Here is a 22,323-nt window from a genome sequence, read left to right as displayed (position 1 = left end):
CTGCTGCCCACTGAATCAAAACTTCACTCTTAGTTCTGTGGCGCTGCAGACTCTGTCAGTAAGGTTCTTTCTTCTCGCCCAAAAAGCTTATAGGTCAGAGCTGCAGCAGCAATGCATTTAATCTCGTCTTTCCTTTACGAAGACTATATTTCTAACTATTTTTCAGGGAGAGTTGTATTCAAAAGGCTATGACTAGGCTTCAAAATTTGCCACATGGTGTCCTTCTTGCCCCCCAAAGTCATGGCTCCGTACCAACCTATGTGACAGCAGTCTTAGCGCTGACCTTCAGGTCTGATACCATGAGGAGGTAGATGCATGTGGTCTGTCTCTCTGCGATGTGTTGCTGTAGTGCTGTTTTCCTGGGAGACACTGCAAAAATATTCTTTTCCCCAGTGAGAAGTAAGGGTGACTTCAGCAGCCAGGTAGAAACATTAAGAGAGTAGGATATTCTGTAGTGAAAGAAGATTAAAAGATCTGAAAATTATGTTTGCCTTGATTCATACCCTGATTGCCTCATCACAGAGCACCCCAGAGGAATGGGCCTCTGGCTGAAGAGCAGTGGCTCACGGCATACTGATGTAATTCAGTGGTAGCAGCGTGCATGGGAAGGTTTTTGGTCTTGCCATTTGGTCTCACACATAACTAGGGTGTACCTGGTTTTGCCTCACTTCTAATCTCATCTTCCAGTAAGTGCAGCTGCTTATCCTGGGACTGTTGCCCACACCCTGTTTTCGTCTGGTATGGTCCTTGGCACATCTAACACCAGACCCTTCATATTCACACAGCCCAAGATAGCAGCAGGGCTCTCACTGTTCCTCCAGTCATGTTGTCAGTGCCTCACCAGACTTCAAAATGAGTTTGGGAATCTGTGCTCCCCAGGCAGCACTAGAATAACCGTTTTGGAGGGACCTGTATACCATCTGTCACTGCTTGAAGAGGCTGTGAACAAACTCTGAATCTTGGAGTCTTCTAGGAAATCCTCTGTGTTAGCATTCAAACCCAATTTCAAACTCTTATTGACAGCACGTTGGCACTAGAATTACAATAACATGGGATAGTAAGGGAAAAGGTGTGTGAACAGTTATGCTAACGCTGTCCAAGTACATAGTCACAGACATGATACACCTTTCAAAATCCAGATGGATGTGGAGCAATATTTTTGCTACCAAGCAATCACTGAGTAATAAAATAGCAGGTGATCCAGCTCCTAGACATGAGATCATGTGCATCCAGGCCTCGTGTTACCTATGATTAAAATGTCTCCCTGTTGAAGATAATCAGTGAGACCCTACTTACAATGGAAATTATATCCCAGGCACTGACAGAGCTCCTTCTTACCGCTCTAATGCCATTCACTCAAATTAATTTATCACATACAGGTAGGTAAAACTATATCCTCTTTGTGTTGTTTAGTTATGTTTAGTGTGGGAAGCAGTATCACATTCCCCCCTTGCCACCGTACAGTACTTTTGTGCCTCTGGTGATTATCCTTCACTCCCAGCACAAGGGCTATTAGACAGTTCAGTAGTGTCCCTAATTAAGAGAGGCATCAAGTTAGCAAAGTAAAACCTCTCTATCGCTTAGTTTTTTGCAACTGTAAAAACTGTGAAGCTGGAATTTTCTGTATTCAGTGACTGTAGCAACTGTCATCTACATATTTGATTTTCCAAAAGGTCTTTTATTTCTGCTCAGTTCAGCCCTTTGCAGCAAAGCTTTATAATACCTCTGAAACAATTCAACAGTAGTTGTCAAACCTGTTTCAATTAAGAGTTGAAAGGTTCTGAATCTAAAGTGCATAGATATATTTCAGGTGCTTCAGAGATGCACAAATCACCAAGTTGTGGGTGTACTGCTGAATAAAATGTTACATTCTGTACAGAACAGTTTTATAAAAATACCATCAAGTTTCCATATTAAATACAGTGAATGTTAGCAATATGGCAAGAGACTGCCTTGGATGGAGAAGTTACATACTTTCCAGTCATATAAAATCACACCAAAAAAATACTAGCTTATATAAAGAGAAAATCTTTAATCAGCAAATGGCAGGTCAGTGTTAGTTTATGTATAATATATTGAGTCTATTGCTTATTCAGAAAGCTTTTAGGATATGCCCGATACATTGAGCTTGTCCATCTCTGAATTGGACAAAATCTAAAGAGAGAAATACGGTACCTGTTTGATAGCATTATACACATTTTAGACTAATGAGTCAATTGCCAAAAGTAGAACATTTTTGAAAGCTGGTGTGAGGCTGTTTTCATACATTCCATCTGGAAATTGACCCCTGTGACTGAAGAATTTTTCTAGACAAGCCATAGGTTGCCAGCATAATTCCCTGTCTGAGGTAAGGTGCCCAAAATTATGATCATACAGTGGTTTATGTTGTTTGGATTTGACAGCAAGAACCTCTTTGTATTTTCAGCCAAAATTGGAACCTGCACTGAGGCTGATTGATAGATTTTACTTTCAGAATAAACAGTTGAGCTCCGAGTCTGCAGTAATGTCACTGAGTGATGCAATTCTGACAGGCCTCTCACCACACGTCGTGCTTTTAGGCTTTGCTGTAATACAGCAAACATGCTTATATGCCAATATTTTCAGGTGGGTTTAGTTGCTGGAAACAAGTTTTCTTAAAACTAGGAGTGATTTAAAAAAAGAATTTTCACTGATTTAGTCTTTCATTCACCAAAAATTAATTATTTGCAGATTTCTGGAGATGAAACTTTTTGAATTTTTTTTATTTCATAGTCATGAAAAACTTTCTTTATGATATTTTTTTATTGTACTATTTTAAGAGAATCTCTCAACTATAAGCTTGAAGGAAGCAAATCAAGAGACTCAGAGTTAAAATGGAGTTGTTACTGCTTGGAAAAATTAAATAGATAAATAAGGCTGTCCCTGCCATTATTGCAGTCCAAATGTATACAAAATTGTAGGGACAGCTGTTTCAAGATGGTGTTACTTAAAGGTAAGGGTTTTTTTTTTAAATCTTTAATAAGATTAGGTACAGTAGATCATGTATTATACAATACAGTAATCATCACAGCAACAAAAAACCATTAAAGCCAAAATCATATGCTCTGCCAGCTTGGATTTTTGGCTTAGATTGTTTATGAAGCAGCAATCAATCTTTTTCTCCCCATCTATCAAAGAGAAAGTACTAAGTTAAGTAAAGTAGTTCATGGAACACTTACTTACTAGGCAAAGTGAAAATTGCCTGTGATTAATCTGTGAATAGCCTGAGCTGAAGTGTCCTGTTGTACAATGATTTACCAAATACTAGAAGGTGACAACAGAAATGTTTGCATAAGTTTTACAACGTGTAGAAATGTTAAAGTTACCTATTTCGAGCTGAGTTGCCAGTTTTCTATTTGAAGAATATTAAAGTCCAGTGTCCATTTAGTTAGATGCTGTTCTGCTTCAAAAATATTTGCAACAGAATAAATATAAATTCCCATATGGTACATTCTTCCATGTGTTTTGCCCTTTGACCAAGCTACCAAACATATAAAATGGGCTTGGCCAAGACTTGATTTAATGACAAAATGGAACCTCATCCTGGTAAATTTAGCCCACGAGATTTGCGTCCTTTGTAGTTTCTCATCCATCTTTCGGAACTCTGCACTTAAATGTCATTACCATACTTTTCCTTACCGTGTCTCCTTTATGATCTTGCATGGATAACAGGGCAGCAGTTGTTTTATAAAGCAGATAAATGAAAAGAAGGTTTTCTGCCTTATCTTAAAAGAAGCTGTTTGTTATTAGAAAAGGAATTTAAAAGCTTGGGTAAGTGGTAGCATACAATGGAGAAAATGGGTAGAAAAATAGCATTCATTATTCATGTGTGCAGTAACTCCCACTTGTTTGATTTGCTGGTTGGTGCTAATTACATTTATTAATGTTATTTGCAGTCAACAAGACTTTAGCAAGTTACAGTTTTAATCCTTTCTGTTCAAAAAATACTTTCAGTATTTTCCAGCCAATATATGTCCAGTCATAATTATTTTTATGGCTGTATAAATGTTTGAAAATCTGGTACTTTTATTAGGAGTGTTCTGTATGCATGTTGTATTTTATAAGGTGTGTACAAGAGTTAAATTTGTGGCTCATTTGCAGGTTGTTGTTTAATATCTGCAATGGGGCATTAAACTTAGTATACCACATAATGTTTTGAATTTAGATTAGATTAGATTAAAACAAATAGATTAAAACAATTCCAATTTACAGCAGCTAATGTTTACAAAGTCAACATTCGCTAGTATTTAACTCTCAGTAATACCAAGGATGGTTTTGTGAAAGCAAGTCTCTGATACACAAATATACCAAATTGTGTTGGTAGTTCTTGATCTGATATGTATGTAATTTGTAGATTACTGGAGTGAGAGCGATAAGGAGGAAGCTGACACTCCGTCAACACCCAAACAAGACAGCCCACCACCCCCGTACGACACATACCCGCGGCCTCCTTCGGTAAGTCACCTGCAACTGTCTACGGGGATCACTAGATAAAGTGTCACCTTTATGTACTTTTCTGCCTAGAAACATCTGCATGCACACATTGTGGCACTCTAGCGTATTTTTTGAGTCAGTACCTGACTTAAGGCATTTGTTCAGTCACATGCATTGCTAACTTCAACAGCCTCCAACAGCCTAACTTCAATTGGTTTGCAGAGAACATGGATTTATAATCCCACTCGCTGTACAAAGTAGATTAAGTTACAGAATTCTTTTCTCTTGTTCTTCATTCATGACGGACACCTACTCATCCATGCAATCCCTCACCACCCACTTATCGACTTCTCTAACAAAATCTTATTACCTCAGTAACAACACAGACTCTTCTCTAAGGCTCCAACAGTTGTGCTGTGAAGCTTTACAGTGACAAATTACACTTGAATTTCCAGAGAAATGCCAACATATAAATGTTCTGTCTTACATTGCAAACAGTGATCCCAGTTGTTCTGTTGTTGTGAAAAAGTAGGTTTCTCTGTAAATTGGAAGACAAGGAGATTTGTTTTACTTTCTTCTTGAAGCAGTTGTTGATATAAACCAGAGTATGGACTTCTAACTTGTTCTGCACTGGCAATTTTAATTTTCATGTCCATATACACAATATTAGCTAATGCACTTTACTTGAATATAGTTTTTAAAATGCAAAAATTTGGAATGAAAAATTGGGAAAGTCAGGGGAAAGGGATTGGTCATGATGTTTAATTTGAATCCAATACTTTATCTTCCCAGATCATAGATCTTTGAACTGCACCAAAGCACTGCAAACTTGATTCCAAAGAAATTCTAGCAAGATAGGATAACAGGCATTTGGATAGCACTTTTAAGATTTGTAATGGACCGGGCACATCTCTTCTATGTCTTCCATAGTGCTATAGTCTGCCAATTTTACTGCAAATAGTTGTGTCTGCTTATTTTATAGACTAAGGAACACAGTAAAGATACTGGTATCTTTACTGTTATGAATAAGAATCAATGTTTGACCTACAGGTGTCACATGTAGATATGGGCATGCCTTAAAGTTAGGATCAGGGCGGGTTAATCCAGTAAGATTATGCCTTTGTTACTGAACTGGGTGGTGTCAGTGACAGTGAAAAGTACATGGTTATTAGGAGCACTACATCTCGGTGTACACTGATCTGGCAATTGCTCCATTGCTGACGTTGCAGATGAGCTGCACAAGCCCTTATGTGGAGCCAAAACATAGCCGGCTCTCGTCCACGGAGACCTCCCAGTCGCAGTCGTCGCACGAGGAGTTCCGTCCGGAGGCGGCGGGGAGCGCCACCGACTCGCCGGTGCGCAAGACGGCGAGCCAGCGGCGCTCCTGGCAGGACCTCATAGAGACACCACTGACGAGCTCAGGGCTCCACTACCTGCAGACGCTGCCACTGGAGGACTCTGTGTTCTCCGAGGTGGCCGTGGTCTCGCCCGAGCACCGGCGGCAGTCCACCTTGCCCACCCAGAAGTGCCACCTGCAAGACCACTACGGCCCCTTCCCCCTTGTGGAGGGTGAGCGGATGCAAGTGCTGAATGGGAATGGGGGAAAGCCCCGGAGTTTCACTCTGCCTCGGGATAGCGGCTTCAACCACTGCTGCCAGAGCCTTTCAGTTGGTGCCGCCGATCACCATGAAGAAGCACAGCAGAAGGAGGTGGAGGAGGAGGAGGAGGAAGAGGAGGGCAAAGCAGCAGAAGAAAACCAGGAAGATAAAAGTAAGTATGGGATATTTCTGTGGCTTTTCCTGTTTGTGTAGTGTGGAGGTTGTTTTTCCTTTTTCCTATCAAAAAACCCCAAGTCTTTCAGCATTCCCCATGTTTTACCAGGTCCACCTTGTCACACACCTGTTTGATTTGCCTTTTGTATAAGGCTTAACAATCAGTGTTGCATGACCTCTCATGATCACCAGACACTTCCCTGTAGGCTGGTCACCAATCACCTCCTACTATCAATTCTTAGTTATAAATGGATTTTGCTTCCATGCTTTCTTCACACTTCCACTTGCACAGTATCCTCCCCCCCAACACATGTGTGTCTCAGGACATACTTAGAAAGATTTCCAGCCAACTCCATCTGGGTTGTAAAAAACACATGGTAAACCCTGGAGTGCAGGGTCAGGGGGTGATTGTGTAGTATCCAGGAGGGCAGGTCACAATCACAGCCCAGAAGCTCTAAGAAGTTGAAAAAGAGATTGTATTTTCCCCAGTTCCTCACCTTGTGATTTATAGAGAGAGAAGTTAAAAAAGAATTTTTTGAAGAAAACAGAATAGTTAATAGAGAATAACTATGTGACCAACGGAACTTAAAAAAAAAAAAAAATCATAATGCTGAATAACTGTCTCTTATGTGGCACATTAACTCCGTAGATATTAGACTACTTGTCAAAATAATCCAAATAAACAGGTAGTGGAGAAGGTCCCTGCTCCTCCTGAACGTGTAAACACATTTTTGTGTCTGTTTCATGCTCTGTCCTTCACTGTCATTTATGGAGCTTCTCAGCATGTGTTGCTAGCAAATCTGAATTCACACCCAACTTGTAAGGTCAGTCAATGAAGCCTGCATCCATGAGTTGTGGGGTCATGCTGCAATTAAATTACCTGATGTGGCAAGGAAAGCAGGATGACCCCTGAAGCTCTCAAAGGGTCTGTACTGTCTGATTCCTTCACGTTCATTTTTTTCACTGCAGTAAAGGAGTATAAAAATGGTAAAGAGATAGGAAATGGTAATGCAAGCTTTGGATAACAAACTACCTACCTAAGATAATTCATTAAGGTTAGCACCTTTGCTGAGCATTAAAATCCATGTGGACACTATTTAGTCTACCTGGGAGAGATCAGCAGTTTTCCATTGCCATTATGTTTCAGTTAAAAAGTTCTAAAAATCTCAAATTCTTGACTTTGAGAAAACAGTGATTTCTTTTGCAGATATTAAATTCAATGCCTTTAAAAGTTAAAACAGGCCCGTTTTCAGTTGCGTTCCTTCGTGACACTTTCCAAAAAACCCATTCATTTATTAGGGTAATATTAGACTCTGAGTGACTGTGAAATGAAGCTGTCTAATTAACAGGGTTGAATTTCATTGGCCATGCAGAATGCTTTATCCCATTTTTAGCCTTCATTTCAGTTTTCAAATGAATTTTTGCTGATAGCAGTATAAAAATATTTAAAAAAAAATTCCTCACAGTCAGTGGAAAGAGTCAGGAAGACTTCCCACTGGAGTTCCTGTGCTGTTTGGGCATTACTCTGAGATACTGTTGCAAGGCCTAAGTTGTTAGGTGTTTTAAATCTCAATTTTAATGCTTTTGGGTTGCTGGTTGTAACATTTAATAATGTACAGTATTAATAAAGGGCTAGTGCTTGATTTAATGGGCCAGAACTTGGGCTCTTCTCCATCTTTCTATGCCAATTTCCAAAAGGGGAGAAAAAAGTTTCGATTTTGAAGTGCTTTCCCTGTATACACATACTTTTATTTTTCTTTGAGTGAGGGGGTTTTCTCGGTTGAAGCTTAAACAGGAGATTGTTTTTGAGACATTAATGAACAGCTAGACAAGTAAAGTGCTCATGGTGAATTAATGACCATGAAATTAAAAAAACAGAAAGAAAATACTGTTTAGTCTGTTGAAAAGTTTAAGTATTGAATTGCTTGTTGCCATGGCTGCAATGTTCTGTTTGCAACACTGCCTTTTTCCAGTGCCCTTACCAGTAAAAGGCAGGAGGGATTTCATGCAAGTCATATTCTTAGGTGCAAAATCCAGTTTCTGAGCTGAGAGATTTGCTTTTAACTGCTAAGTTTGCTGACAGGGTGGGTGCCCTTGTGGGTGCTACATCATTGCCCTGCTCACCTTCATTGCTCTGGGAAAACAAAACATTGTCACTAGCTGGCAAAGGGGAATCCTTTCCCTTTTAGAAATGTTATAACCTCACCTTGAACCTTCCCTGACATGGTATCAAATGAACCTTTTAAATGTATTTATTTGCCTTACACGTTTGTGATCTTGACATAGTTCTGAGCTCTTAGATGATTATATGTGTTCTTGTGTGTACATTTATATGTTTTAAAGCTTAATCATTCCTATTGCTTTTTGTGCGGGACAAGGAATGCAGTTCTTTTGCAGTTGTTGCTGTACAAGTCAAATGTCATTGCCAAAAGTTTGTTTTCTCAGCTTTTTGGTTTTACATTCCCACTTTTAAAACCTCTTGAGTTTAAATCAAATAGTAAAATGCAGTCCTGTTTCTTCCAACTTCTTTTGCAGAATTGTTCTCAAATAACCACACAGCAAATTAGGAGCTCCATGCTTTTTTCAGATGCTATCACCAGCTGCTGTAATCTAACATAGTTCTGTTGACTTTCTACTAAAGCTACAGTGATATGCACCAACTAAGCATCTGCTCTCTCTTAATAACAAATTTATGCCTTAAATAGATGTTGCAAGACTTTACTGACGCTGCAAATAGTTCTGTGTGTCAGCTCTTCTATAGTGCCAAGATATATCATGGTAAACTGAAAATGTGGGGTGTCCTTTCCTATGTTTATCTGTTAGGACCTAACTTTGTTGTGTGTTCAGTTGCTGCTTTTTGTCTCGTTATATCACATGAACATTGCACTGCTAATCTTTAATGGATTGTTTTATTTCCCTAATTAAAATTACATTTGTGTGAATCACTTAGATGTTCCATATTGACACCGTCCTGTAATGGTCTCTTGCTTTGTAATCAACGAGGATCCTCTTGTGGGATATTCGAGTTTGTCTGTGTGTTTGCTCCTGAATCTGTGAAAATGGCAAACAATATTCAGATCTGTGGCACCAACCATCTCTCTTGCTGTGTGGTTCAGAGGCAGCCTGCATACAGGGAGCAGGTCAATGGCTACGGCACAGTGCGTTGCATTTCTGTGATTCAGTTGTGAAGGACAAGCTGGTCCTTTTCAGGTTTGTCTTCTGCTAGTGGGAGGTAACAGAGGGAGACAACTGTGCATCATGGCGTTGCCACCCCCTTCCCCTCTGGCCCCACTGCTGTCTGCAGTCTGTGTTTTGACAGATTTCATCACTTAATGCCAAGGAACACTTCTGGGATTTTCTTGGGAGACTATTTCCAGGTTTTGTCCCAAGAAAGCTTGCTTGACTTTTTGCTTTATTATTTGAAAGTATTTTTGATGGTGGTTCCTTCATTTTCAGACTTTGGTTTGTGGGACAATAAAAGGAATTACTAAGGATTCCACATTTAAGAGACACAGATATTAGACCTCTACAGAGTGTAACTGGCTGTAGGTGCTACAGACTTAGCCACAAAAAAATCTGTACCTTTTTCCATACTCCCTGAAGAAGTCTTTGGAGAGCAGTAGCATCCATGGGAGCCTCTGCTGCTGTGACCTGCCCATACAGTGCTGGGGCAGGAGCTCTGCTGCTGGCTGGATGTGCTGTGGGGCTGGCCAGAGCAGCATTGATGCACCTTCCAGGGAACTCACACCTGGGACCTGCAACAGTGTGTGAAGGAGCTTTCCACTGTGTGGGCTCCTTAAGATTTCTTCAGGAATATGGATAGAAAAGCATTGATGTCTCTGATTTTGAAAAGGTATTTGGAGCAGAAAGAAATAACTTAAGACTGTCTTCCCGCTATTTAACCCCATTTCCTTCTGCATCATTCCTCACTTCTTCTTCTCTTGCTTCTGTCCTTTTTCTGCACTCTGAGTGCTGTAACTCCTGCTGACATGTTTTAGGATTTTTGTTTTGCTACCCCGTCATCATAATTTTTGAGTATCTTCTATATAGGAGTGTCTTCTATAAGAAACTCTTGAATAGATTTCAATAAATCACTGTCTGTCCTTTTGAGGTAATTGAAGGGTGGGAGTCTTTTGTTTGCTGCATTTTCTCCCCCGGAATGTTTATGATGCAACAATCTTCCATGCAAGACTTGTGTCACCTTGAAAAGATTTCACAATGTTTCTTAAGCCTGGGCACACTTACATGTATTCCCTGGCATTTTGCTTCATCACCATAAGACCTTGTGGAGATTTGCAACATCTCCCAGCATCCCATTCTTAGTCCCACAGAGTCTAGCAAGCACTGTCCCAGGGGAACATAATAGCCTCACGTTCTAGTCTCTGAAATGTGACTTTTAACCTTAAACCACTGAAGACACTTGCCAAAGGCCAGAAAGGAGCTGGTGCTGGCATCTTGCAGCTCAGAGGGATGTCCAATCCCTGAAAAGGATTTCAGGAAAGCTCCCCTGAATGTCAGTGAGAGAGATATCTAATAGTCACTGAAAGAGATATGTCTGCTTGTGCTCAGGTACCAAGCCTGAGATTTCTCCTTTTTTTCTGAGTAAAAAAATTAGGGAGCAGCAAGAGAATAATAAGAGAAACTGAAAGCAGTTTCTCCCACCCCACCTGCCAATTGCAGAAATTAAATTCAAGGTGGCAGTGCTTTCACAAAATAGCACAGATGGGTTTAAGGAGTGCTATGACTAGCAGTGGTTTCACGCACTGTGACCAAGAAGGTATTTCCATGTGACATTCTAGGCAGTATTTGCCTTCAAGAAGGAGTTTGTGCTAGTGAAAAATATACTCCAAATAAGGTCAGATGTTTCAAGTTCTGAAATACAGGTACAGGGAGGCTTGCCTGTTTTTAGTGAGAGGACTGTAATGAGCAGTGCAAATGCTATCTCTCAGAAAGATCACTGTTTGTAATGAAACTTTATGTTATGAAGTGGTACACTGTGTACCACTTCTAGGTTTTGCTTCTCTGCCTTTTGGATAGGGTGTCTTTTCACTTTGGCAACAGTGAAAGGTGGGAGTCAGGTTGAATAATGTGTAAAGCCTGGATTAAGCACACTGGAGTTGATGGGGATGTGTGTCTGAAATTAATAGGGAAGTTTGCTTTTTTGACAGCCACTTTCTATTTTACAGAAGATACCATTAGGTTGTCCTGTCTTCTGACCACCTAGTTAGTTTTATCTGCACCAAGAGGCAAGGGAGAGACCCTTAAGATCTTCCCCTCTTCCCCTCTGGAATTACTTAGGGTAGTAGAAGTGTGCATGCCTGGTAGTGTCTTAAATAAGCAGAGCTGTGAGAAATGACAGGTAATGTTTCAGGTTAGAAATAATCCTTACGAGGCTGGCAAATAGCAGGAAGTGTAGCACCCTCTAGGACACTAAGGAGGTTGTTACTCTAACTTGCTACATCCACTATCAGTCCTGTACATAACAGTACATTTGCCAGAATTGGGAGTTTTTTTGCTCAACATCCTTCTGGGCGTCACAGCCTATACATGCTCAGACACTGAAGTAAACTAATGAAATGGCTGCTTTTTATGGGCTTTCTTGTTCTGATCTGACTTTTCATTCCTAATTCCCATTTGAGCCTTCCTGTGGCACCTGACTGGGCATTTGCACTCCTGTGAGCTAAGGGCCAAGGCTTCTTTTCATATCTTGTCTGCTAGGAAGAAGCCTCCCTCTCACTGCCCCCAAGGGGCTAGCTTTCCTCAATAACTCAGAATGAACTTGCCTAAAAAATACTGCCTAGTTATGTTCAGAAATATGATCTTAAGCTTGTTGGTTTATAGTGTAAATGACTAGCCTGCACTGCTTGGATATGGATAGGTTGTATATTTATAAAGAAATTTTCATCAGTGCCTCACAGCCTCAGGGGGGAAGGAACTGTGGAAAAGCAGGGCAAGACAGTGGCTGCCATATCACCTGGACTGCTTTTCAAAACAAATGCTTTACGTACAAAATGTCTGGTGGAATGGCATGTCTTCACATACTCTTGGGTGGTTTTGTTGTTTTCTTCTTAACTAAACCATTTAGTGCTTCATTTGTCGTAAGATCCAGTGAGATCCTATGAGATCGGTCATATTTGAAAATGAATGGGTGCGGGGACAGCATTGTTGATAATCTAGATTATATGTCAGGCTAATCTTTTTTATCCTTGTTAAATTTTAAGGTACATTTTTATCTGACTAGGAATTTCTATAAGCTTCCAGAAGCACCTGCAAATTGGAAAAAGTGTCAGGTAAAAGTTGCTTAATTATCCTCTAGCAGACATGTATAAGTGCATAAGTTCAGCTGCATGTATAAAAAATGTGGTTTAGACTATTATGTTTTAAGACTAGCTTGGATAAATAAGTACTGGGAGTAGGTATGTTTCTTTCTGAGCATGTTCTTTAATTAAAAATTTATAATTTATAAAATAAAGCTTTTTCCGGTTCTCATACACAAAGAAACTCCATTGCAGGAGTGGGTTTGTATTCTGAATAAAAGTGATGTGATAGAAAACCTCTGTATTCTTATTTTAAATTTCAGTTCAAGGAGAAAAAATTGTCTACAGTGTTTGAAAGCCAAATATTGAATTATTTACTAAGCAGCAATTCAGAAAGCAATATGGGCTGTCAACAAAAATAAAAGTAGTTTAATTTTATGCCTGGTAGTGTTTTTACATGTGAATGCATTTTACCCACAAATATGTTGTTGCCACGTTTTAAATTTTAATTGATTTCCATTGCCTGTGCTGCTAAAAATGCAAAGGAGAGGTGAATTCCTACTCTTGGTTTTAATAGCTGTGGATGTCATTGCCAACAAAGTTCATCTGCCTTTGCCTGAAATATATAGATTTAAGTGGTCTTTTTACAAGCAGAAAGAAATGCACAAGAGAATTTCTTATGTGGCCATTCGTATAAATTACTTTTCTCACAAAGTTTCCTCAATTCTATTACTAAGTCAGTGGCTGTCAATGGAGCTGTGGTACCAGAAACACCTTTAGGATAGGTGGTGGAGCAAGGAATCTATGGATGTGAGAATATGTGTCTGTTTTTTCCTATGTTCTGCATTAATTCTCTTGCTAGGTGCTATGTAACCAATCTGGTTTGCCTTTAATTTTTACATTTCTTGGTGTAAGCAAGCTCTGTCCCTGCCACTGCCCTGTCTGAGTCTGGCTGCAGATATGCTCTCCTTGGGAAAAGACAACTTGTCAGTGGCAGACCACATCCAGGGAAGACATCCAAGCCCTCTGGGGCTGTCTGTTTACCATACTGAAGAATATGCGATTGCTTCCCAGTTTGTTGGCCTGATAGGTATCGATAGCAATATAAAAAAGTCTTTTTTTGTGCTTGCACATTCTACCCCCTCAATTCAAAATGTGCTTTCATTCTGAAGCATGGTACAGTCACATTTCTTAAACGAGGGTATGTGGCTTTTTTAAAATTTGAAACAAAATGAAAATCAGACTTTTTTTTAAATTAATGTATAGTTTCTCATTAAAAGGAGGGTTTTCATGTCCCAAAATTTATAATCAGATTCCTTTTTACTTCGATCATGAGAAACATACGTAATTTTTAATCATTTGCGTAAATCTTCTCCCTGAAACTCACTGAAAATTGTTTTAAAGACACTCTCAGATTTGACCACTGCATAATACATGAGGAAGCCATTTTTTTGCTGGGATTTTTGCAGAACTGGCATAGTTCCTCTTTGAAATGCAGCAGGTACTCAGCCTAATCTGAAAGTTTCTAAATGCAAAGGAAACAGACACCTACAATGAAAAACATTTACTGACTATTGTGAGCATGAGAATGTTCTTTTGAAATGTATAATTTTAAAATTGTTTGCTTTTTTCAAAGCTAAAAAAAAAAATAAACCCCTTTCTATAATGGATTATAATTAAATCAGAAGAATATGACTCGGTACCAATAGGACTGGGAGAATAGAGGAGGACTAAAATTTTTTCAAATTATATTTATTACATCTCCAAGTGGTACCATATGCTGTCTGTAGCTCTCAGGTTCTTTCAAGGCAACCATAAAACATATGCAGGGATGAACTTGAATGAGTAGTGCTTGGAAGGTCATTGGATGTATGTGCTTTTATTAAACTACTACCAGTGCTGAACTTCTGTAGTGTCACTGTGTAAGCATGCGTTCTTGTTTGATTACTGTTCATCGTGGGCAGCAGATAATGAGATATTAAAGCCCTTATGTGAACTGTCAGCATCCTGCTAGATTTGCTCATGTTGGACAGGAGACTCTGGAAAAGCCAAATTTGTTACAAAGCAGGTTTATTTTGTTTAACCTGTTGTTAAAAAAGATGTCCTCAGAGTTCCTGGATTTAAGGTGAGCATTGTCATGGAGGCCTGTAAATAAATGTTGCAGGGCAATTTTCTGTCAATCTTCCGAGGTCCCAGCCTAGCCTTTTGGCTGACTTTCCTTTCTTTTAGCCACTAGCTGCTACTCCAGAGGGTCACAGATCTTGTGTAGGTTGTGTGTCCAACCTGCCATCCGTATGCAACTTCCTTGGATACTCTTTGTCAGATAAAATGTCACTAGATGTTTATGTTTAGGCATATTAACATTGTTTCCTAAATCTTTCTACTGCAGGAGGGCAGCATATGTAGGCTAAAACTTTGGCCTTTCAGAAGGTGAAGCTGTAAATGTGCTGCACATGTCTTGGAGCCAGTGAGATGGAAGTGAATTCGAAAACTACCCTCTATAGTCTGCCCCCTAAATTTGGAGCCACTGTACCTGCCAAATCTGTCCTTAAGCATCCCTAGCAGTATTCGTCATTCTCTCCAGACAGTGTTTGTCCTCTTTGCTGGATTGGAAAGGATTTTTATTTTTTTTCTTCTCCTAATGAATATTGAATCATTCCCTCTGCAATTTAAATCTAGCATTTCCTTTCCATTATGGCATAGAAATCAAAACTCCTCCATTACAGCAGCTCTTTTTTCCAGATGAACGTTTGTTATGAAGATTGATTTAGTTTTTCTCACAGATGGTGCTTTCTAGGCTTCTGACCCCTCTTGCTGCGCTTTCCTGTTTTTTCCAGCTGCCTCCCACCTCTTCTGGGATAGCAGCATCCATGGTAGGTGCAGTACACCTGGCTGAGACCAGGAAGGTTGCTTCACTCTGGGTGTTTCATGCACTCTACTGTGATAAGTATCTGCTTTGCAATCATATTGTACTTCATATTTCAGTTCATGCTGTACAGGATTTCAGATGCTTTTCTTCTTAATGGTTATTTTTCTAATCATGGCTCAGATGATTATTCCTGTGCCGCTCAAATATCTACGTTAAGTAGCCCATGTTAATAAAAACCTTAGGTGATTTAAAATGTCTAATTAATTGGGCTAAAACCAACCAAACAACGAAAAAAGTAGGACATTTTGTAAAGCTAACAACCTGACTAGACAAGAAAGAAAAAAAAAAAAGCCTGCAGACAAACCTGGTGTTTGCCAAGCTCTGTGTCTGTTAGCACAGCATTTACCATATTGCTATATGAAATTTGTGAAGAGATTTCATCCCTCCAATTCATTCCAACTTCTGACACTAACCTCCAGCAGTCTAGAAGATGTTTCCTCCCACTTCTGTGCTTGTGTATTTTAAAAGGTTTATTCTCTTCCACTATCCACCATCCAGGTCATTAGTGCAGCCTAGGACTGTTTCCCAATGCAGGGCAGCCTCAGGAGAACCTCACATAGTGCAGTCTTCCCTGTTAACAGCGAGCCCCTGGTGTCTCTGTCTGGGCTTGGGTTTTCCTATCAGAGGACACCTTGGGTCAGAGGTGGCTAATATCGCTCACTTCTGGCAGCTGAATTTCTAGAAGGAAAATATTGTGTCCTGTCTCACATCTGTTCTACATCTAAATAGCCGAGGAAGACAGGTGGGGAACTGAAGGCTCATCCTTTTGTCAGTTTGGATTGAGTCAGTCCCTCAAAAGAGCTTAATGCTCAGAGTTTAGACTAACTGCGTGAGTTTTATTTGTAAGATCTTCTTTTGTTTTTCAGTATCAAGCATTGCCAGTTCTTATGAAACAAATATGATAATATGGTACTTAAAAAAAAAAAAAAAACAACTAAAAATCCCTGTAATCAGGCAATTTTGCAAAGATCTCAGTTCCTGTTAATAATAATAAAAGTAGGTTTATAGCTTTGCTTTTAAAAACTGTGGTTCAAAAGCTAGAAGATAAATATTGTTTGTCTCCTTTTGTGGCCCCAATTTGCAAGTGTTGGATCTTCTTGATGATAGTTAACACTCCCACATCGCTGTACCTAGTGTGGTGCTATTAAATAGCGTCATTTCATGGACAAAGTGAGAAACAAGTTCTCTGCGGTATCTTAACTGTATTTACATGAAGAAAATGGGTGCTTTTAAGTAGGAGGATGATAGCTTTCTGGCTTCACATTTTGAGTATGGCTGGCATAAAATAATAGCAGCTAATTATTTCTTCTCTTCTGGATTCCAGAGGGATAAGCTTTGGCCTTTTGGAATATAAAATATCAACACTGATTTGTTTAAAAGCATTTGAATTGTTATCACCATTAGAAAGTGAGGAGAGAGGCTGCCAAAAAACTTTGATTTAAAACCACCTTTTGGATAGTTTTTGAAATGTTGATTTAATCATGAAGATGTACAGGCATCAAGGAGGAGGTGAAATTAAGGAAACCTCACTTGGGAGATTTATCCTGGTTGTAAATTCAGGGATAGACAGATATCAAGCGATAGCACCGCAAGGCCTAGCCACTGGGTATGAATGGGGAGGAAGTTTACCCTGGTTGCTTTACCCAGCAAGATTAAAGAGTAATAAAACTTAACTGGGGATCATTGTGCGTTTAGTTCTGGGTTAAATGAAACTCAGATTTTGAGTGAGGCAGGATGGCTTGGGGGAGGCTCCTGGTACAGCACCCATCCAGAAGCTTGTGTCAGTGGGCTCCTTGCAGCTAATAGGACGTTTTCTATACATGCGAAGCAGTCATTACAGAATACTTGAGAACTGGTGAATATGAGAACTAGAGAATTAGAGAGTATCTTCCTGTTGTAAAAATAGCAAAATCTGTTTTAGAATTCATATAACGGTATTTTAATAGCCTCTATATTTGGCATTAAAATGATATTTTTACTGTACTTATGTGAACACTTGAAATCCAACATGAACATCATACTTACGCTATAAAATACTTGAAGCTGATTATTCTGAGAATTCTGTTTCTTTCTTCCCTGCTAGAATGTACCCTGCCATTTTTTCAAGTTTTAATTAAGAAAATAAATTTTATTTTCAAGATTTTTTTTTTTTAATCAAGTACATGCACATACTTCTATAGTACAACATTTAAATTTTTAACTTTTAATATAGTGGGTTTAGGGACGACTAGAGTTGCCGGTTTCTGCCTTTTCAGAAGATGCAAGAAAGTCTGTCTTTTTTTTTTATTATTTATATTAAAATTTATTTAATTTCTATTAAAATTTATTTATTTCTGGCTGTGTAAAGATCATATGAAAGGATCCATTTTAATTTTATACTCTAAGGTTTCCAAGACTAAATTTTTGTTTTGTTCTTTTTTTTTTACCTTTTTCTGCCACTGAGAACTATGTTTACCTGCTCCAGTGTTACTATATGGTCTTGGTATTTAATGTCATATTTCCTACTGTAGCGTCAAAAGTTTCATGTGATTCTTACAGGGGCTAGGAATACTTCTTAATGAACTAGGATAATTTAACCATACTATATATTTTTTATACTAACACATTGAAAATTTAAATCTCAGAATTTTGACAATGGCTTATGGAACAGTGAAACTGAGGAATAAAAGTAAAAACCAGAAAATGCACTTTTGACATTAGTGCATGATGCATTAACACATCAGTAATCTTCTAAGTTCTTTGCTCCTTTCGCATTTTAACTTTCTGCAGTTCAGTTCAGAAGTAATTGCCTGCAGATATGGCCACCTTATAGCGGCATCATGAATCTTATAGCGTAAACAGGCAAAATTTTGTGCAAATTCTAACAAGTTAAGAAATCTGATTCCATGCAAATTCTAACAAGTTGAGAAATTTGATTCCATGAACGTCTTGCATGGTCTATAAAATATGTGTAAAATGTCTCCATAGTATAAGAAGAGGAAAAGAGGATGTGTTGGGTTTCCTGCGAACACTTGTATAAAGGATGGCTGAAATTTTTGGTTCAGTTAGTTTTGGACTATTGGTAGAAGGTGGAAAGAAGTTTCGGGGTTTTCATAAAGTGAAAAATATTGTCTTGGAGACTCACGATTTGGAAATGGCTTTTATCGTTATGAAACTCAGAAATGTCAGCCACCACCTTCTTGCTCTCCTTCATCCCAAGAGGCCAATTTCCTAAGCTTGTACATTATGTGGCTAAAAAAGATCATAGCATTTATAGCAAGAGTACAAAAAATCACTTCAAGTAAAAATTAGACTCTTCAGTTTTGAAGTCCTTGGGTCCTTGATGGATTTCGTTGTTCCTGAACTTTAGGGGAGGCTGGACTTGTGAGGACAAAGGCATGGCCCTGATCAGCCAGCACTGTCCCTTGGAGGCCTGTGACACTTGTAGTCTTCAGGTTTCTACTCAGTGGAAAATAGTATTGGAGGGATGAGATTTTATACTCCACCTGGATTCGGCTCTTGTGCCACAGCTGCCAGAAGACTGCGTCCGTTTCAGATCATTACAGCTCCTTGGGATGGTGGGGAATAGGAGGTTGCTGAGAGTAAGCCAATGAACAAATAAAGGGAGGCAGACCCCACCATGGTGGTGGAGGTTTAATCTACCTGCGTAAAAAGAAAGGAAACCCTTTCTACAGACCATGATCTGTAGTGCTTATTGGGAACAGGAAACATCAGGGTAGCTGGGGAAGAGATGGCAAATTCTAGTGGGATTGAGGTGGAAGGAAAACACAGAAGACTAGAAATAGGACATAAAACTGTAATGGAGATAAATCTGCAACAAGCTAGGATCAAGTTTCCTTGAGTTGTTACTGGTTTTTCAAATGAAAATCCCATCAGTCTTAATGCTCTGTGCTACAGTTGAGGATGATGGTGTCATAAATCTTTCCCCCAGTAAGAAAAACTGTTTTAAAAGCATTTTGTTTTGATAGTAACACAAGATAACCTACTGTAAATGCACCCGTGCTCCCTTTGCGTTTGTTTCACGGAATTGCACAATTTAGCATACTGCTCAGGTGAGAGTGGACATATTTTATGCTGGGGCCATCTTCTGGCAGACTTTGCCAGTGCACAGAACCATTTCCTCAGCCTAAATTGTAGTCCGCGGAGGAGAATCTGGCATAATCTCATGATTATGGAAACTCTCTAATGTATCTGTCTATAATTAGCAGAGGTGACAGTTATTTTTGACAAGTAAAACATTCTCATAGTATCCCCTTAGCTCAGGTCTTCCAAAAGTATTAGCATAGGCCTCTGGTGAGACTTTTTCTTCAGATGATTTATTCGGTTGTACCACAGTGAAATAGAGTAGATATTTTAAAAGATGAAGTCATGAGCCTATTTCTTTATTTTGTCCTTGTATGTTTTGCATTTCTTCAGTCTGCTGTTGCCCATCTTTAGCAGTTACCATAGCTAGCATTGTTACTAATGACCAAAAGTATATAGCCAGGTCTTTGTTTCTGTTCCTCCTGGATTTTACTAATGACTGTTTCCTACTTCCAAGTTAAATATAATGATTGTAGTAGTTCCAGGCTGAGCAGGGGAGGTTGCTTGCTGAACTTAGGCATGAAAGTGTGGAATTCCAGTTCTGAAACCCCACAAGGTTTCTGCAAACACCTGCTAAAGGGTTGTTTTAAAAACCTTCAGCTTAAGATGACCATGCACTTGCTGTATTTCATTGTTCACAGAGAAGTGTGTAAATTGTGGTCATCAGCAGTTTTTTCATCGCCAGCAGCTGTATTGCACCATAATGTAACCAGAACAGATAAATTATTGCCTGTTCTACCTTCTCATTTACTTTCCAATAGAAAACTGAAATTGAGAAAGTTCTTATTTTTCAACAGAGTTGTTGAATACCTGTATTCTATAATATACATTGAACTTTGTGGTTACTCTGTAAGATATATCTGTAAGATATATCTTTAATATATCAGATAAAAGCAAGGACACTATAAAAGGTAGTACAGTCTCTGTATATTTTGAAGTTATTTTCCTTGGGTGTCTTTTCCAAAAGCAATCTTGTTTTCCGTGCATCTTTTACCCTAGTCATGAAAGATATGAGATAAATCAAAGATAAATTCATAGCTTAATTCCGTGATACTGTACCAGGAGAATTTTTCCAGAACCTGTATTTCTGGAATAAAAACATTGAGGAAGATGAAAAATAAATTCACGTCACTGCAAATCACGAAAGCATTAGTCTGTTGTCAACAGGCTGTTGTAAAGCCTTTTGGAATATCTGGTTGTACTGATAGCAAGTCCTGGTGCTGTACAGGAAAATTAGTGAGCTTATTGCCATCAGATATGGAGCTTCTTTAAGAGGGATGTTTACTTTCTTCTGAAAAACAAATCCTTGCAAAATTAAAAACTCCCTAAGCTTGTTGATTTCACTATTTTGTATTGTAGGCCAACATTTCCCTTCTGCACAGCAGGTGTGAGCTTAGTACAAATAGTCCAAAATGTCCATTTGTGTAGTTCTATAGCAGATCTCAGACCCTGAGCTATTTGTTTTTAAAAAAAAAAAAAACAAACCCAAAACTGCAAGTGCAAGTGATGAATGGAAAGAGAAGTGTAATGCTTATTCACATACAAGACTGCAGAGGAAAAGGAAATTAAAGAATGCAATGTAGATACTAAAGAAATTAGCAGAGGACATAGTTAACTGAGCACCTTGAGAAATCCATAGGAGGGAGGTTGCTACTCTGGGATGAGACCAGAGCCCATAATACTCAGTGATTTTCAGGAGGACAGCAGGTCTCCCCCAGGCTCAGGAATATTGCCCTTGGCCCCTCAGGATGAGGCACTGAGGGAGGAGCAAGGCTCTGCTCTCCAACACCAGGAAGCAGTCAGATGTGCAGAAGAGAACCAGTGCCCAAATTGGGCCCCAAGAGGGCCTTTGGTGGTGCCTGGATTTCAGAGGAAGACTGGGCAGCAGAGCTAAGGGTTCCTCCATGGCTGGGTATCATGTGGCTGTGAAACCTTGACATGCCATCCTTAAGTTTTTTCTGGGCTTCCTGAGCTGTCTGACAAATGCCTTTTACCATCCCTTTCCATGAACTTGCAGTTTTTTAGTTTTCTGAATGAGCTTTAGTTTTCTTTAATCAGGAGCTTGAGCACATAAAGTGGTATGACAGAAGACTTCCTTGATTAGTTTGCTGGTTTTTCTCTCTACTAAATTGCGTTTAGAAGTACTTTCTTAGCAAGTTTGAGGAGATACTATCCAATTGAAGAGATCATATTCTGTCTAGCATGTTCAGGGATTTGAAATTAAAGTTTGTTTTTTGCTGCTGTCTTTAAAGGTGAAATACACTGAGGAACTTCTGACATTTTCAGCATTTGGCTCTTGTGAGAGGATCCTTTAGCCTAATGAAATCCCTGTGCAGCTCTGATTTTCTCTTATTACGCTGGTGAGGGCATTGTTTGGCATATGATAGGCTGAGGATATACTTTTTACAAAACAAAAAAAACCAGAGCACTTCTGAAAACAGCTTTTGCACATTAAAAAATATATATTAAAAAAGTATGTAAAGCAATTATAAGCAAAAACGTGTAGCAATGTTTGGCTTGCCGAAGAGCACCTTACATAAAACCTTTCAGTGAAAGCTTTTTATGTAAAAATAATTATTCTCATAAAAAATAAAAGTTAAATTCACCAGATGAAAATATATGCTTTCAGTATGCACTAGGTGTGAAACATTTTATCATTAATTCTTCATTTTATATTCCCAAGTAGGTAATTAATTCACAAAAACAAGGAGCTCACTGCTGTACTGGACTGATGGGCTTTCAGGACAGTGTAGACACCTGAGAAAGCAGCTGAATCGTTGTTTTAAAACAGGAAGGGAGATTTCTGCTTTATTTTTATGGAAATCAAATT

The 22,323-nt window shown here is 39.0% G+C and overlaps 1 protein-coding gene across 10 annotated transcripts in view; it reads left to right on the top strand.

Moving 5' to 3' along the window:
- Positions 1-22,323, top strand: part of CNKSR2 (connector enhancer of kinase suppressor of Ras 2) — a 220,460-nt gene that overhangs the window by 174,033 nt on the left and 24,104 nt on the right. For all 10 annotated transcript variants that reach the window (XM_030476537.1, XM_030476541.1, XM_030476540.1 and 7 more), the window contains 2 exons: positions 4,373-4,473; positions 5,682-6,222. In XM_030476537.1, coding sequence (XP_030332397.1) covers positions 4,373-4,473; positions 5,682-6,222 — 642 coding nt within the window. The remainder of the gene's footprint in view (positions 1-4,372; positions 4,474-5,681; positions 6,223-22,323) is intronic.

The sequence above is a fragment of the Strigops habroptila genome, chromosome 2, assembly GCF_004027225.2.
Source record: "Strigops habroptila isolate Jane chromosome 2, bStrHab1.2.pri, whole genome shotgun sequence".
In the NCBI taxonomy this organism is placed as follows: Eukaryota; Metazoa; Chordata; class Aves; order Psittaciformes; family Psittacidae; genus Strigops; species Strigops habroptila.
The sequence above is the reverse complement of the archived record's forward strand: the minus strand, read 5'-3'. Positions and strand labels throughout refer to the sequence as shown.